Source organism: Magallana gigas, chromosome 2, assembly GCF_963853765.1.
Source record: "Magallana gigas chromosome 2, xbMagGiga1.1, whole genome shotgun sequence".
NCBI lineage: Eukaryota > Metazoa > Mollusca > Bivalvia > Ostreida > Ostreidae > Magallana > Magallana gigas.
The window spans coordinates 59,355,598-59,373,186 of record NC_088854.1 but is presented as its reverse complement, the minus strand read 5'-3'; the positions used below and the strand labels follow the sequence as shown (position 1 = coordinate 59,373,186).

Sequence of the window (17,589 nt, the reverse complement as noted above, 5' to 3'; positions counted from 1 at the left end):
TAAAGTATCAAATTCATATATCTATAAAACTCCTACATTTCTGTATATTTATTATGCAAAATAGTATTTAAAACTATTAAGTAGTATAATTATGATTTTCATAGGGTACGTTTTCTCTTGGAGAAAACGTACCCTAGAGATTGGGTACGTTTTCTCCTGGGTACGTTTTCTCTTGGGTACGTTTTCTCCTGATACCTTGATTTCTATCATTATGCTGCAGTTAACTATAAAGTGTTGTGATTACGTAATATTGGTTACGTAATGTAACGTAAATAAAAATATCCAGTTTTAAAATTTATAATTTATTAAAGTCCAAAATCACAATTAAAGAAACATCATTTTAAAAAGAAATCCAAAGTGAGAGTGACAAATAATTATCAATCCCGCATGTCTCATCTTTGACAACTCCTCCCCTTTTTCTATAAAGGACCAATGAAATAACTCCAAGATGGAACCAAAATTTGGGGAACGCTCAAAGACATAAATTCTCAAAACAGGATACAGGAGGGAATTACCATAATAAATTCAAAGACACACCAGTCTAAGATCTGACCATCAATCAGATAAACGAAAATAAACAAATGGCAATAAACAAGGGATCACTGTGAGAAATGGATAAGGGAGAGGAGGGAGATGTCAACATGAGAGATCACAAACAGATGCGGCAATGTATTTCTAAAATGATCAAACAAATTAAATTTCAAACATAAAATACCACTCGTTTTACAAAAGGAAATTAATTCAATATGAATGAAATATATAAGAAAGTTGTCTTTATCAATAAAATATACGTATGTATATAACATCCGCCCCGAAAAAAAAAATTGACATTCAATTTTAGATATAAAAAAAATTGATAAAGACAATAAAATCATACTGCACAAACATAAAAAAAATAAACATTACTCACCATTTAAAAACACAAAACTCAAGTCATGCAAGTAAACTTTAAACACAACTGAAAAGATAATGATCATGTCACCCGAAAATTATTTTTATCACTTTCACACTGTACATGATTTGGCCAGTACATGTACTCAAACATACTCCTTACACTGCAATGTCATGGTCATTATCCTAACTTTTAAACTTTTTTTTTTTTCTTTACTTTTTTATTCTTTGCACACAAAAACTACTGAAAAGTTTAACAACTAAATTATATCAATCTTGTCTTGAAAATATTTCAGTCACCATAGAAATGCATAAAATATAACCCTGTCGGAATAACACATCCTTGGTTAGAAACAGCAATAACTATGTCAATTATTCAAGATATCTCAAATACTATAGAATTGCATAAATTATAACCCTGTCGGAATAACACATCCTTGGTTAGAGAGAGCAATATCTATATAAACCACAACAAAAAGTTGCATATATTTTTATATGACATAAACAAAATGAACTCTCAATATATCTCGACTTGTATCATAATTGTTAAACCTTGTCGATGCATCCATCTAAGTTAACACAATACAGACAAGATACATTTCTATTCTAAACAATTCATTTACATTTCAAAAGTTGTACATGTAATCCTTTTGGAATAAAACATCCGTGATTACATACAATGACAAAATTTGTAAACAGTTATCTTCATAAATTACTACAGGTCAAACATACTCTGCAGTAAAATGAAAATACACACAACTTAATAGAGCACACTGTCAATAAATATATCAACAGAATGCATAAGAAAATTACAGATTAGGTGGCGGTCTTATTTCAATTGCGCGTCTGGCTTTGTTGTTAAGTGCAGACCACGGAACCCAAACTTTGGTAAAATTTTGAAGAAATTAAATTGATTGTACCATACTAATCCAAAAGTGCAGGCATTGAATTATAACGAAAACGTACATGTAAATACACAAATTTTCCTTGCTGAGAAATGTCACACTTATCGGCACCATTTGACACGTCATTCTTGGAGCCCAAGACAGATGCCGCATTTATCCCGGGCGCTGTGCGTTTTTTGGTTCGGAATTACGGACTGTTTTCTTTGTAGCGAACAGACGACATTCCGCGGCGGTATGTCCGGTCTGATTACATATCTGGCACTTTGTTTGAGACTTTGGGGAACCGTGCCCGGTCCAATTACAGCTTCGTTTCAAGTGTCCTGGTCCCCCACATGCGTGGCAGGTAGACAAATCCCGGTGACGTCCAGTCCGCGGTCTAGAAGTTGGTGCCTCTAGTTTTTCTAGACGGTGACTGATGTCGCGCAACATGCTAAAGAGGTGATATTATGGCCCTGGTTGGTGTTCGAATTTGCTGGCTGTACGGCTGCGACCATTGGTGCTGTGGCGGAAAGGGATCTATATCCATAGGCCTCGCCTAACTTTGCTTGTTGCAAAGCATCCTTGAAAGATTTAACGGACGCTAAAATCACTGTTTTGTCCTCGTACAGGGCGTAAACATTGTTTTGTTTTGGTTTTTTAACTCAATAAATTAACACAAAAATAGTCCAAAAGAAGCACAATACGAATTTAGATTCTCCACCATGTTGTGATTACGTAATATTGGTTACGTAATGTAACGTAAATAAAAATATCCAGTTTTAAAATTTATAATTTATTAAAGTCCAAAATCACAATTAAAGAAACATCATTTTAAAAAGAAATCCAAAGTGAGAGTGACAAATAATTATCAATCCCGCATGTCTCATCTTTGACAACTCCTCCCCTTTTTCTATAAAGGACCAATGAAATAACTCCAAGATGGAACCAAAATTTGGGGAACGCTCAAAGACATAAATTCTCAAAACAGGATACAGGAGGGAATTACCATAATAAATTCAAAGACACACCAGTCTAAGATCTGACCATCAATCAGATAAACGAAAATAAACAAATGGCAATAAACAAGGGATCACTGTGAGAAATGGATAAGGGAGAGGAGGGAGATGTCAACATGAGAGATCACAAACAGATGCGGCAATGTATTTCTAAAATGATCAAACAAATTAAATTTCAAACATAAAATACCACTCGTTTTACAAAAGGAAATTAATTCAATATGAATGAAATATATAAGAAAGTTGTCTTTATCAATAAAATATACGTATGTATATAACAAAAGTCTATCCCTAAAGTAGGCCTAAATTCCATTCTGAAACTTTGGGATTTTATTTCATTACTTATCTTGGATTGTTCTTTACAACACAGTAAAAAAAATAAGGTTATGATCAGTATATACTTCTGACATGCCGGACCCGAAAGATCTAAGAGCGAAACGACAGGCACCTGACATAAACTAAATTCCATATCTCTATATCGGTTTTGTGGCGAAGCTCAATATTCTTCTTAACATTGAACATTAGTAGTATGAATTATGCAATAGAATGAAATAAATTTCTAATACATAAATAAAAATTGATGTATAAGCTTGACGCGCAGTATCTGAGTATGGTTCTGAATTTACACCATTCTTTCATTCGTCCTTGACCTTGATTGTTTTTAGATCCGGGTATTTCTTGATGTAAATAAGCTTGATATCTTACTTATTTCAATATTGTGGGGTATTTCGAAATCACAAAAAGAAAATGAATGCAGCTGGGCCACCACTACCCCCGGGATGGGAAGCGAGATGGGACCGCAATCAAGGAGCTTAGTACGTACTGTTTATTTACCGTTATTTTGTGTTGAGAATGACCATTGATGATAATGTATGGGAAATCAGCACATTCCATACATGCGATATTAGCATAGCACCAACCAGTCCGACATTCAGTGAATGCATTTTCAAAGCGATATAATTTAATTTGAAACTTCAAAGGTATAACAATGCTTCCCTGGTAGTAAATTAGCTTTAGATACAGATACACAGATTTTTATTTAAGTCCAGGACAGACAAGTACATGTCACATATTATTTTAAGTACAAGAGAAAGACATGCTAATGAATATTGTAATCAAAGTACTGACGGGAGTTGATTTTATCGGTTATCTATTATTCAAAAATCAAAGATATGTTATTTTGAATGGCAAGTAGTTTCTTATGTCACAGTTGGTGATAAGTCAAGTCTCCACCGGGACTCGACCCCAGGGCCTCTGACGTACCGTGCCAGCGCTCTAACCACTGAGCTGTTGAGACCCGATATATTGACTGACAGTCACACACCTGTGAACCGGGTGACACTTATATGCATTTGAATTATGCACATATTTTATTATAATATGAATTCTCGGACTTTTCCGGCAAGAGTTTCGAGATAACCCCTAATGATTCATGTTGTGTAATGTATTTCAAGATAGAATTAATTCCATCAAACTTACTACATATCAGTAATCAAAATTTTTTTGAGAAATTGTATGGATCCAAGCATATTGAACTCGAGTCTTTCGGCTGTCTCTGATAATCGCCGACAAGCAAGATAGACTCTCTGCCCGAGTGTCTGGTTGAACGAGACTACCCGTATATTGAACTCTGGCGTAGGAGTACATACGACTACAAAAAATATCTAAATTGTTCGTACCATTTAAAATCTGACAATTTTCAAGCTATTTATAAATAAGCTTTCTTGAAAAACAATGCTTCAGAATACAGTACATCGAATTTATCGATTATTTTCAAGAACTAAGTGTTGTCAGCGGTGATGATTTGAGCTAAGGTCCAAACGTTCACTTCCGGTTTGCCAGAGTAACTGCATAGGAGAGTTGAATAAAAACAACTCCCAAAAATTACTAAAGTGCATGTATAACAATTACAGCAAATGACAATGTTAACTCTAACAATATTTGACTTAAACGTAGTACTATAGCATGTTATCATTGATAAAGAACTGTTATAATGATGAGAGTTAAATTTGGCCCCCACAATTCGCCATTTTTTAAGTGTTTCGGGTACAATAAAATGTTAACTAATTTTTTAGAAAAGTTGATATAAAATATATTTTTCATCTATTTATTTGATTTATTTGCACTCACTGGCAGTATATGACGTCAGAAGTGACGCCATTTTTATAATTCAATCAAAATCAGCCAAAAATTGACATTTTTCTTATCTATTTACGAATGGGAAATATAGAGCGCATGCTTGAACAAGGAAAATGTTTTTGTCACGTATTAGTCTTGGCTAGATACATCTCTGATTAAAATATTTTATTTGTTCAAGAATGCGCTCTATGTTTTCGGAAGGAAAAACTGCTTGAAAGCAAGCTGTTTTATGCTAAAAATGCAAAAATGGCGGGAAAAGGTTGTCTTTACAATGTCATATTTCTAAATTGTGGGCACTTGAACCAAAATGAATATTATGTAAACGCATCACATACAAATCTGTACTAAGAAAACAAAGAATGATAGTAAAATGATGATGTTCATTTTAGTGGGCCATTTTAGGCCCTTAATTATCATATATAGTCCTTTGCCTAAATTATTAAGAATTTCCTTGTCTTCAATATTGAGTAACCAAAAAATAGTTTTTGATCATTATCTAAAGCTGAACAATTTGGAAATTTGCTTTTAATTAACTGAAAAAGAAAACGTTTGTCTTATGTTTGGCAAAACTAAGAATAAAACCAAATCCGTCACAGTTACGTTCTGAATTAAACTCAGGGTTATAAGCTCGAATTCACCATTCAATTAATTTAAAAACCAAAACTCAAGAGTTTTGTGGCTATACTGTTAAACTGAAGGGTTGTGTTACCAAGCCTTAACATAATTGTCTTTCTTTGTATAAGAATTTTTATGTATGCAGAGGAATTTGATGATAATTTTTATATTTTCCAACTTGTTTTGTAGTTTCTTCATTGACCACTCCACTAAAAAGACAACATGGATAGATCCACGAATTGCTATGGTATGATATTCTGTGTAAATGTGCTGCTCAAATTTCTCAATGTCCATTTTTCACAACTACTTAAATATAATTTTGTACTAATCTGAATTAAGATTGTAGTCATTTAAACCCTTTGATTATAATATGACATTTCATTTGATCATGGTCTAATAGCATGAATTAAAATTCATATTTTAATGCTTATTTTCCCTCATAATTACAGATGTGTGGTAAATACCAATGTCTCTAATTAGTGATAATTCTTATTCTATATATTTACTTTATCAAATATTATTTTTAACTTTTGTTCAAAAGTGTTGCAGTAACCCATTCATTAATCATACAGCTACTGGGTAATTTATATTAACCTTTGGATTTTTATAATGATTGTTTGTTTACAGTATCCTCAGCAACATTCATTGTTTATATTTACAGTATCAGCAACATTCATTGTTTATATTTACAGTATCAGCAACATTCATTGTTGATATTTACAGTATTGGCAACATTCATTGTTTATATTTACAGTATCAGCAACATTCATTGTTGATATTTACAGTATCAGCTATATCCATTGTTTATATTTACAGTATCAGCAACATTCGTTGTTTATATTTACAGTATCAGCAACATTCATTGTTGATATTTACAGTATCGGCAACATTCATTGTTGATATTTACAGTATCAGCAACATTCATTGTTGATATTTACAGTATCAGCTATATTCATTGTTTATATTTACAGTATCAGCAACATTCATTGTTGATATTTACAGTATCGGCAACATTCATTGTTGATATTTACAGTATCAGCAACATTCATTGTTGATATTTACAGTATCAGCAACATTCATTGTTGATATTTACAGTATCAGCAACATTTATTGTATATATTTACAGTATCGGCAACATTCATTGTTTAATTAAAATATCAGTAAAATTTATTGTGTATTTACAGAATCAGCAACATGATTCATTTTCACTATCAGCTATGGTTTGTTCATTGTTTATTTATAGTGTCACCAACATATATTGTTTTACCGGTATTTAAAGTATTAACATCATAAATTATTTACAATATCAGCAACATTTATTGTTAATTAACAGTATCACCAACATTTATAGTGGTTATTTATAGTGTCAGTCATTTTTAATGTTCAATAGACATATACAATTTTACAGTGTCATCAATATTAATTGCTTATTTACAGTATCAGCCACAGCAAACAAAGCAGCCTCAACAGCAACAGTATGGGGGACAGCATCATAGTGGACAGCATCATGTTGCACAGCAACAACATGGTGGACAGCATGCCGCAGCTGCTCAGGTTATTGTTAGCTCGTTAAATCATTTACTTTCCATCATTGTATTTCTGTAAAACTATAAGGATATGCATTTTAAAGAAATATATAGCTCAAGGTCCGTCTAATCAACCATATCATTTGAATCGTCCAGGGAATCTGATTTTATTCAGATCGGCACAGCGTTATCTCAGAACAAGTAAAAATGCAGATTATCCCATGTTGTATTGTTTTGCAAATATATAGTTGTAAAGAAGACTCATCATTAGAACCCATTCATTTTTATCTCATAACGTTCCATTTCTGTGCATTTAGTGGACAGAGGCCATTAGAGGGATCTGCTTACTTTCTTGTAGTTATTTAGATTTCAGTACTGGTACTGTACCAGTTATCGGCTAAGACCAGTTATCGGCTAAACTCAGAGTTCGGGTTTATAGCACGGGACAATCCAAGATTTTTTAATTCAGTCGTCTTTTTCGAATAAAGGAAAGTAGGTTTGCTTGAAAACTTTCTTGAATATGTTTTTAACATGAGCTTAAATGATCATTGTTTACCGCTGATTTTACATCTTTGCACTTTCAGCAGTGGGGAAAATGACGTAATAAGTTAAATATATAATAGTACCTCTTTGTGATAGGTTATTATATCCCTTCTTTGATTTGACATATAATATCAATACATATAACATGTATAAACAAAAGGAATTCATTAATTTCCGAGAGATTCGTAGCGCAGTTGAACACCTGATTGCACAATTATGTATTGAATACGTGTACGATTTGGTGAATTACCGTATGATAATAAACGAATAATTTTATGAGTTTTGTTTATAATGTATCACAACCCCGACACTTTATAGTCTGACCCTACAAGGGACATAATTCAAATTTTATTTAGCAGAGTATAAAATCAACATGTACAGGGATTTTACTATGTTATTATCACGAAGCCGATAACTGGTACAGTAGGTCGTAAAAACTCGGCAAATTCGGGGCCTGATAAAAATCACAAAACAAGATGTTTGCGGTTCTAAAAAATGATATAAACTAACAGATTGATAAATAAGGTGTTCATTATTTAAAATATGGCAAGTTTTATCCAAAAATATCAAGAAATAAGAAAATACGAAAAGAAAACATTAAATTTTAGCCGATAACTGGTACAGTGCCATTATAGGTTTTTGCCTACATGTAATTAGACCTTGATGCCATTGTTGCTTGCTTTGTAAGTTTTAGTTGTTTTATGTTGCTGGGTGATCTATTTTTTTTTCTCTGACTCTTCATTCTCTTTACGATCCTATTCAGCTTTTAAACCAATCATCCGTTAACAGTCCTTCTACGCGAGAAATCCCCCTTGATTCATTAAACAGAGTTGACAATAGAGACCACACCCCTGGGAAGGATCACACGACACGATTCTCTGTAAGCACACCACAAAGCTTGCTAGATTAGTATCCACTCTAAACTACCTGCTCAGATACCTTGAAGGTGCATGAGCTTCAGAGTTTAAAGCTTATAGATTTTACTAAATGAGAAAATATATTTTGCACGCTTTTCCAATCAGAAAGTTGGTTATTGTAGCTTTAGAGTTCCCTAAAAAAAATGTGGTTTTTGAAAACTTTTAATTATTGTTCAAATAATCAGTTTCTTAAAGTATGTTTCTTAAACTGAATATTTGTTTATACCATTAAATGTAATGTTTGCAATTGATGTTTTTTCAAATATTTTTTTTTATATTAGTACAAATGTATATATGCACCAGTATTTTTTATGTAGAAATTAAGCTAACAATAAAAGTAGCATTGCTTGTTCTCATTTGCTGACATCTCATTTGATATATTTCATTACAGCTTGCTATAGATAACATGAACATTGTCAAAGGTTTTCAATAAAAGTGACTGGCAGATTGATTTAATCAGTCAACCTTGACATATATTGGGGAGAATGGAGAGGGTGAGATACAGAAGTTTTTGACTTATTTCCATCATGCTTTCTAGGTCAAACACCCTCCATCTGAGACCACTGATGATCATTTAGAGGAAACAATCAAAGAACTGGTCAAGAGCTGTCCCGGGGCGGGCCAGCAGATGGTCAAAGATGTCCTTGCCAGGTAAAACCAATACAGACAGTGTCTTTGTCTGAAGCTAGGGTAGAGAGCTGCAATATAATTCATAATAAGTTAAGATCTCAATGATTTGATATTTGAATGTATTGTGAGTTGTTACTTGTTAAACACCAACAGATGTACATGTAATTGTTAGGGGGTATATTGGAATCATGTCTGTCTGTCCATTTGTTCCTCCTACTTTTGTGTCTTGTCTATAATTTTAAAAGACAGCTCAATAACTTGGCACAGTGGTTGGTTATTTATACTTGAGATTGTGACATGACCTTTGACATGACCTTTATTGGAGGCCAATCTACTAAGGTCAGTGTCACATATTATAATCATTATGGCATCTACTTAAAAGAGGCCCATCAGGTTATATTATTAAACCCCCTGCAAACAAAGTTTTGGGGGAGGGGGTATATAGGAATCACCTTGTCTGTTCGTCGGTCTGTCTGTCTGTACAATCATGTTCTTTTCACATCTCTCTAATGTAGAAACATTGGAAGTTCTTACTTTACACAAAGGTTGCTTATGACCTGAGGGTGTGTGATGATTTTGACCCTAGGTCATTGGGCAACTTCAAGGTCACTGGAAGAATAAGTGCAAAATTCGTATCTGGTTCATATGTTTCTTATGGAGAAACATTGGAAGTTCTTACTTAACACAAGGGTTGCTTATGACCTGAGGGTTTGTCATGATTTTGACCCAAGGTCATTTGAGCAAGATCAAGATCATTGGAAGAAAAAGTTCATAGTTTGTATCTAGTCTGTACCTTTCTTATGAGTAAACATAGGATGTTTCTATTTCACATCAAGATTGCTTATGACCTGTTCGCATGAAATTGACCCAGGATCATTTGTGAAGGTTGTTGTTTAAAAAAATGCATAAATACTGTCAAGGCCATATCTTGAAATGGAAAATAATTAGAATCTGAAATTTGACACAAAGATTGCCTGTGATCTGTATATGAATAATGTCCTTATCATTTGTGCAATTTCAAGGTCACTATAAGAGAACTGGTGCATCCATTACTTTACAATAGAGAATTAATTGAGATAATGTATTTTCTTAGCAGGTGGTATCATCTGCGAGCTTGCTCACAGTGCCTCTAGTTCTCTAACGTACATGTTTTTTACTTGAATGAAGTTATATATATTTGTAAATACATTCATTTTTCTTTTTTGAAGGTTAAAAAGTATAGAGAATTTTCAATTTTTTTCTTCATTTTTTTAGTTGTGACAATGACAAGTTTAAAGCAAAAATAGCCCTAAGAGCCATGGGATATACAGACAGTGCAGAGGGCTCCACAAAAAGGGACACAACTCAGGGGAGGGAATCGCTGACAAAACACACATATAGTACGGAGATGTCAGGAGAGACGACCCAGAGAGACCACATCCCAACCAAGCATACCTACACCGCTGTACCAGCCAGAGAAAAGAGAGACACCTCTCCCCAGAGAGACCACATCCCGACCAAGCATACCTACACCGCTACACCAGCTAGAGAACAGAGAAACACCTCTCCCCAGAGAGACCACATCCCGACCAAGCATACCTACACCGCTACACCAGCCAGAGAAGAGAGAGACACCTCTCCCCAGAGAGACCACATCCCGACCAAGCATACCTACACCGCTACACCAGCCAGAGAAGAGAGAGACACCTCTCCCCAGAGAGACCACATCCCGACAAAGCATACCTACACCGCTACACCAGCCAGAGAAGAGAGAGACACCTCTCCCCAGAGAGACCACATCCCGACCAAGCATACCTACACCGCTACACCAGCCAGAGAAGAGAGACACACCTCTCCCAAAAGAGAGACCATCTCAGAGGATGAAAAGAAAAAAAGTAGGTCAAGTGTAAAAAAAAAAAGTACCATATTTTTACAGTACCATCATCTTTACCAGTAATCATCCAGGTCCAGTCAATTTTAAATAGTTATTTATTGATCAAAATAAGAAAATATTAAAATGTCAGGTTTATTACACTAAGCTTTAAGTTTAAAAGAAAAAAATACAGTGAAAATAAAAGTTCATATTAGTGTATTACCAGTACATGTACCGAATATTTCAAAATGAATGGACTACTGTAGATAGAGAAAAAAATGACTATGATTTTGTAAACATCTTTTCTTATTAGTCAAACAGCGAGTGATTAGGGCATTCCCAGAACTTGAGGCAGATGTGATTGACATCGCCTTAAACATCTGCAAGTACAAAGAAGGAGAATGTCGCACCTTACTGAAAGGCTGGAACGAAAAGAAGAAACCCGAGATGTAAGTAACCCAGCTGTTAAAATATATATTTATATATTTTATTTTTAAGTTCAGATCATTGAATATGATGGATAGCATCTTCATAAAACTTACAGTAATTAATTCAGATTTGTTTGATACATGTAAAATCATGCATATACTTATGCTGTTTGAATGCTGTATTTCTAAAATATAAGTTTGATTTTCTTTTCAGGAGCTCAAGGTCAAAAACAGAGGATTCAGGTAAAATCAGATATTTAAGATGTTTTCAGTAGTTGATGATTCTATGATGGTTTCCATGAGTTTTCTAGCAGTTTGTGTGTAATTGTGTTACATAGTAATAATTTATTTCCAAAGGATTCAGTGACTTCAGCAGTCGACCGACCACATCCATGTCGACTGAGCCGGTCCCCATAGATATGAATGCTGGGCTGCCCGTTACTCTGGAGCTAGATCCTGTAGAGTAAGAAACTGTTTATGTTTTAAGTAAGAATATAAAGATTTTAAACAATTTGGAGAAAAAATTGGCAATGTGAAGTGTTCCATATGTTACTGTAACAGTAAACTAAAAAAAATGGCTTATATTTTTACCACCAATAAATAAAAGATAGTTTAGAAAAACACTATGTTTTCTTTAAATCTCTTACTTTCACACATTACTCCTCTGAATATATATATTCCCAATATTTCAGTATGTTAACAAAATTTCCCCGTATTTAAGCCAATGCTTAAAGTACATGTATTTGATTTGAAAAGTATTTAGTGCATCAAGTACATGTTAAATGGAGGTATTTTTTGTTATAACTACTAGTACGCCAACACCTAAGAAAGGAGGATCCCCCAAGAAAAAGAAGCAAACAAAGGATAGGTCAAGGACACCAGAAAACCGACCTTCATCCTCAAGGACACCAGAAAACCGACCTTCATCCTCACGGACTCGCCAACAACCAGCACCCAAGTCAGCTAAGTCTTCTCCAAAGCAAGTATTTACAGAAACTTTTTCCCTTTTTAATCTCATTGTTTTGGCAAAGTCTTCAAATATTTGACCCCTAAGTGCAACTCTTGATTGTCTTCATAGGAAGAAACAAACACACGTTCCTGTCACCAGGGAGCAGCACTTTGCCAGATCTGAGTACCGGACGATGGCAGTGGGGCCGAACTCTGAACTAAGGAATGGACCTGATGAATCGCTCCTCATGTAAGACTGCCAGATTTGTCATCAATCAAAGTTTTGTTTTAAACCATCTAAATGCATAAAAACTCTTGCACCCATTTATATTAACCTAAGTGACATATTTTGGTGATGAAGTGCAGATTAAATATAACAAAAAATTATCATTATTTATTCACATTGTTCATGTACTAGTACTTTAAAAATATATATTAGAACTGATCGCCTGGTTGCCATGGGTCCTAATCCAGACCTTCAACAGGGGCCAGATGAGAGTCGACTAGGGGAGAGAACGGTCGCTGTTGGACCCAATCCTGACCTGGTTCAGGGCCCCATGTTCCAGGCGAGTCCCACCAGACTAATCATCAGCGCTGTCTAGGCAGAGACATGGTCGAGAACTTTGTCATGATTCCAATAGGTTCCTTGACATATTGATGTTGTTTGTGATGCTTGTTCAGTGTAATGGAAAAACCCCAGGACTTAGGATTGAAGTTCATTACAGATTGAACATTCGAATTCATCGCAAGAAATTGGATTTTTTTTTATAGCTTCTGAGTTTGATATTCGCCAATAGCAGTTTGTGAATAGATTTCCATGTACTGGTACAGGTACAGGGGGTTTTAACTGACAACGTGCAATGCTAACTTTTATTCTCTACCCAGATTTAGTATCTACTTGCATTTGTTTAATCAAATGATAATGGGATGAATGTCACTGTTGTGTATATTTAGCTGTTAACAGCAATAGCACTGTATTAATCCTGTTTTACCGGGTATATATGTATCTCACGGATACTTTTTGTATTAGACTTGAATACTTGAATATACTTGAATTTCACATCCACTCTTTGTTTTATATTCATTGCATATAAAGTAGGAAAGGAGGAATGAGCATATTACTACATTGAAAATATATGGCTAGACTGGGAATTGAACCAAGGACCTCTGATAACTCTAGTCAAGAGCTCTACCACTGAGCTACCCAGGCCGATATCCAGGTTCCACATAGCCCCAACTGTGCATGTATAGCTATAGATTATTCCAATTTAGTCAACCAAAAGTTGGTCTGACTTGGATGATCCTTTGTGATGATACTCTAGTGAAGGGATTCTCCAGGTAGAGGCAGGTACAAGTGTACATATTCATCCAGCTAACTTGTTTTCCAAAAAAATGAAGCCATGTTGAAACAGTTTTTAAGCTTGCTCATTTCATTGGATTTATAAATCTCCAATCGTTATGTCTTATTGTGACACTATTCAGTTCTTTTGAATAGTGAAAGGATGTATATATTGGATCTCATGATTTGCGATGGTACATGATTTTTATTCGAGTTGTGTGCTATTTGTAAACAGATAGCCATGCTATGACCTTGAATTGCTAGTATTACATAATGGTCACTATGATATTTATGTGTACCTAGGTACTGCGCACTGAATGGTGTTAATGATAACCAACAGAATGAACTCTGTGACTCTTGTAAGCACTGCGTAGTATTCCTAAATGATGTTATGAAACCAGGTGAATAATACGGGCATTATAATATCCAAATTGAGAGTTTATAAACAAGTGTCATATTTGGCGATTCTGTGTCTGCAAAGATAGCTCTAGTACTCTATATTGAGTTATGTATTGTATATTCTATATACATGTATTAACCTTTGTAACCTTTTATGCCATGTATGAATGAACGTATTATGAGTAAGTGATTCCTCATACCTAGGTGGGGGACTCGGAGACTCTAATCCTGCATTCGTACTCTTTGATTGGCAGTTTTGACAGTTTTGTTACTTTATTCAGAAATAAAATATTAATCTGAAATTTGAACACTAAATGTTCACTCATGATCGTCGTAGATGGGCTGAACTAGTCAGAACTGTCCATCAAAAGTAAAATGTTATATATGAACCCATGTAAAATGATGTTGAGCAGACTCTTTGATTTGGGCTGTTTTTAGTTGCTGTAATTTTGACTATACGATCACGCTTTAATAAAGTTTTGGTGAAATAAGTACTGGACTTCGTGGTTACTGAGCTTGACTAGCATCTCCAGGAGATAACAAAGGTTGAAGGCTTACATATTTATCACACAAACACTCAAGTTGGATAGAATCATGAGAAAGATTTCTTTATCATATGATTTTACCCCGTCATTTAGCTATAAAACTTCGATAATTTTTTAGGGATGTCAGTTTTACTCGAAGAGACTAGTCGATTTTTTCGGGTTTTAGTGGAGCGATGTTTAGTACTCGTTGATTTATTTGAAACTGTGTTCTTTCAGCATGTTCAGATAAAATAATGCTACAGTAACGTAAATAAGTATATCATATGTTTAACTCGAAACATTTAAAATTTATTATAAATATACTTCATCAAAAATTAGATCGAAGAGCTTTTTAACATTCTGAACATTTCTCAAGAACTGTCTTGGCTTTTCCTTTTTCTTGTGACGCTTAAACTTATTTGGGCTTCATATCATCACTAATCTAATTAGATTGTATCATCACTGGCAAATCAAACGTGTTGTGTTCCATGTAAGTCATTATCCTGTCAGTGTGTCCAATCACCAATTAAGGTTTAGTGATTATAACACCTAATTAATATGATTGAATTGATATTTAACATTGAAAGAAACATAAAATTGGTCTCTTCAATCACACGTATACCTAAGTAGTTTTATTCAAAGCAATAATATGATCGGACAAATACGTTGCGCACACTATACAGTTTTTTTAAAATCATTACTTGATGAATTACTGAACAATAAAAGGGAATTTAAAAATATCTGGTTGAACGAGCTCAAAAGCCACACAGTCTTCACTCATATATCCCTCTTTATGGAAATGAAAGAGTCTGGGAGTCGACTGAAAATCGGAAGCACTTCAGATTATCAATCGACTTCAGACTTTGCTTTCGACTCTTTTGGTCACACGGTACGATTTTAGTCGAAAGCGAATCGGATGAGAAAAAGGATGAAAATCGTATATTCTGACCGCATCCACCATTAGAAATACCGAATGTTCATAATTTGCATTCATTCTGAAGTTATGTACAATAATCCGTGTAATAAACACGAGCTTCGGTATTTTAGCGTACTTATATGTAGTCATCGAAGCGGCCACTGTCCTGTATAAGATCGTAGCAGCTAGCCTAGCCGCTAGGTCGTTAGATATCTAGATCTAGGTCTATTGAGCGGACAGTTAGCCTAGTCGCTAGGTCGTTAGATATGTGGGCCTATTGAACGGACAGTTAGCCTAGTCGCTAGGTCGTTAGATATCTAGGTCTATTGAACGGACAGTTAGCCTAGCCGCTAGGTCGTTAGATATGTAGGTCTATTGAGCGGACAGTTAGCCTAGCCGCTAGGTTGTAGATATCTACGTCTTTTGAGCAGACCGCTAAGTTAGCCGCTAGGTCACAGATTTGAAGTTGGAAATATTCAACCAAAGACTTATTACATTGACATAATTTGTTAATTTTAAGCGGAAATATACATGTTAAAATACTTATAACTTAGGGGATGAACAAAATATCACTTTTATTCATAGTTAGCAGCGCCCGAGTCTACAGTACCCGCCCGGGATTAATTGTAAATAATATGTGCCATTTGTTAAATCAGGAGAGTCAATCTTTTTTGTATCTCCTCGTTATAAAGAGTCCCAATAAAAAATATTAATTTTATGATTATTTTTAAAATGATTAAATTTACTTGGATATGGTTATGTGTCTAGATGGCCGAGTGGTTAGAACCGTGGCCGCTCACTGCCAGAAGCGTATAGGTTGTAGAGGTCGTGAGTTCAAAGCCCCGCCCCGCATGAGATAGAGTTCCAATATAATTAATATTGCTGTGCTGTATATTTATTTATTTTTATATCAGCAATTAAAGTGTATTTTCAAGAAAATTATATAGGAAATTGCATACTCTAGTATTTTGCAGAAATGCCTGGTAAGGTACCCTAATTTTTTGCAAGAGAGCTTGTCAAAGTAGTAGTAAACCATTAACAATTTCCAGGAAAAAATTATATAAAATTGAGGAACGTGTCGTCTGACCTTAATATCAAGCTTTCATTATTATGTAGGGAATCACAAAATCTAAATAAAACATGTAAAATGGCCAACTTCTGGAAATTTTTATAATCTAAAGTGCATGCAGTCTTCGAATATACAGATTTTTAAATTTAAAATTCATTATTTTTTTGTAATTACAGTCATCTCCATCATATGTGATTATTTTGATTGATTCACACATTAAAATTAATATTTTATAAAGAAAACACATTTTCGTTTCACTGAAAGTTGAGAGAATTCTTTTATTGCAATTTCCTGCATCAATTTTGATTGATCAACATAGAATGGTACATTATAAATGAATATTTCATGCAGAAAAACATACTGTGTTTTACTTAAAATTCAGAGAACTCTTTAATAGCAATTCCCTGCACCAAGTTAGATTGCTTTACGCGGAATGGTACATTATGAAATGAATATTTTATACGGAAAAACATATAGTGTTTTACTAAAAAATTCAGAGATATTTGAATTACAATCTCCTACCACAATTTTGATGATTTTCACGGAAAGATAAAAAGTTAGAAAAAATCCATTGCAATTCTCTGCATCTTCTTGATCTACGTGGAGTGGTGCGCCAATGCATAATGAAATTATTATTTTATAAAGAAAACATAATTTGAGATTGGTTCTGATTGATGAAAACGGAATGGTACATTATAATATGAATATTTTAAAAGACTCTTTTCGTTGAAATCATCACCCTTCATCGATTGTGGTTTATTTTTTATTAATTTTCACTAACTGGTACATTTTAACATTGATATTTTATGAAGATGTTTACAGGCAATATGTGCGTGCAATCAAACGTAGCTAATTAGTCGCCGACATTTCAATTATCATTCAGTTAGATGGATAACATAGGCATGAATTACCTCTGGACATTAGAAGTCTCCCATCATTGTCTTCTTTATCAA

The 17,589-nt window shown here is 34.2% G+C and overlaps 1 protein-coding gene across 3 annotated transcripts; it reads left to right on the top strand.

Annotated features, from left to right (window-relative positions):
* The first annotated feature begins 3,443 nt into the window (after nucleotides 1–3,443).
* On the top strand, nucleotides 3,444–13,449 carry LOC105340920 (uncharacterized). Of its 3 annotated transcripts, none has more exons than XM_011447180.4 (12): nucleotides 3,444–3,606; nucleotides 5,735–5,792; nucleotides 6,983–7,099; nucleotides 8,378–8,494; nucleotides 9,070–9,182; nucleotides 10,416–11,035; nucleotides 11,327–11,462; nucleotides 11,656–11,684; nucleotides 11,799–11,904; nucleotides 12,253–12,420; nucleotides 12,520–12,639; nucleotides 12,829–13,449. In XM_011447180.4, the coding sequence occupies exons 1-12, from the start codon at nucleotides 3,539–3,541 to the stop codon at nucleotides 12,989–12,991; spliced, it is 1,815 nt and encodes a 604-aa protein (XP_011445482.3). In that variant the 5' UTR covers nucleotides 3,444–3,538; the 3' UTR covers nucleotides 12,992–13,449. The 3 variants fall into 3 exon arrangements, with proteins under 3 accessions (XP_011445482.3, XP_065933616.1, XP_065933617.1); XM_066077544.1 differs by having other exon boundaries at nucleotides 12,253–12,424; nucleotides 12,524–12,639; XM_066077545.1 differs by lacking the exon at nucleotides 8,378–8,494 and having other exon boundaries at nucleotides 3,445–3,606; nucleotides 12,253–12,424; nucleotides 12,524–12,639.
* Nucleotides 13,450–17,589: the final 4,140 nt, after the last annotated feature.

Bases quoted from the DNA above. Each gene is read 5' to 3' on its own strand.
- LOC105340920 (XM_011447180.4), top strand. From the start codon at position 3,539: ATGAATGCAGCTGGGCCACCACTACCCCCGGGATGGGAAGCGAGATGG. The intron at 9,183-10,415 runs GTAAAACCAATA...TCATTTTTTTAG, and splicing joins GTCAAAGATGTCCTTGCCAG to TTGTGACAATGACAAGTTTA. The intron at 11,685-11,798 runs GTAAAATCAGAT...TTATTTCCAAAG, and splicing joins GTCAAAAACAGAGGATTCAG to GATTCAGTGACTTCAGCAGT.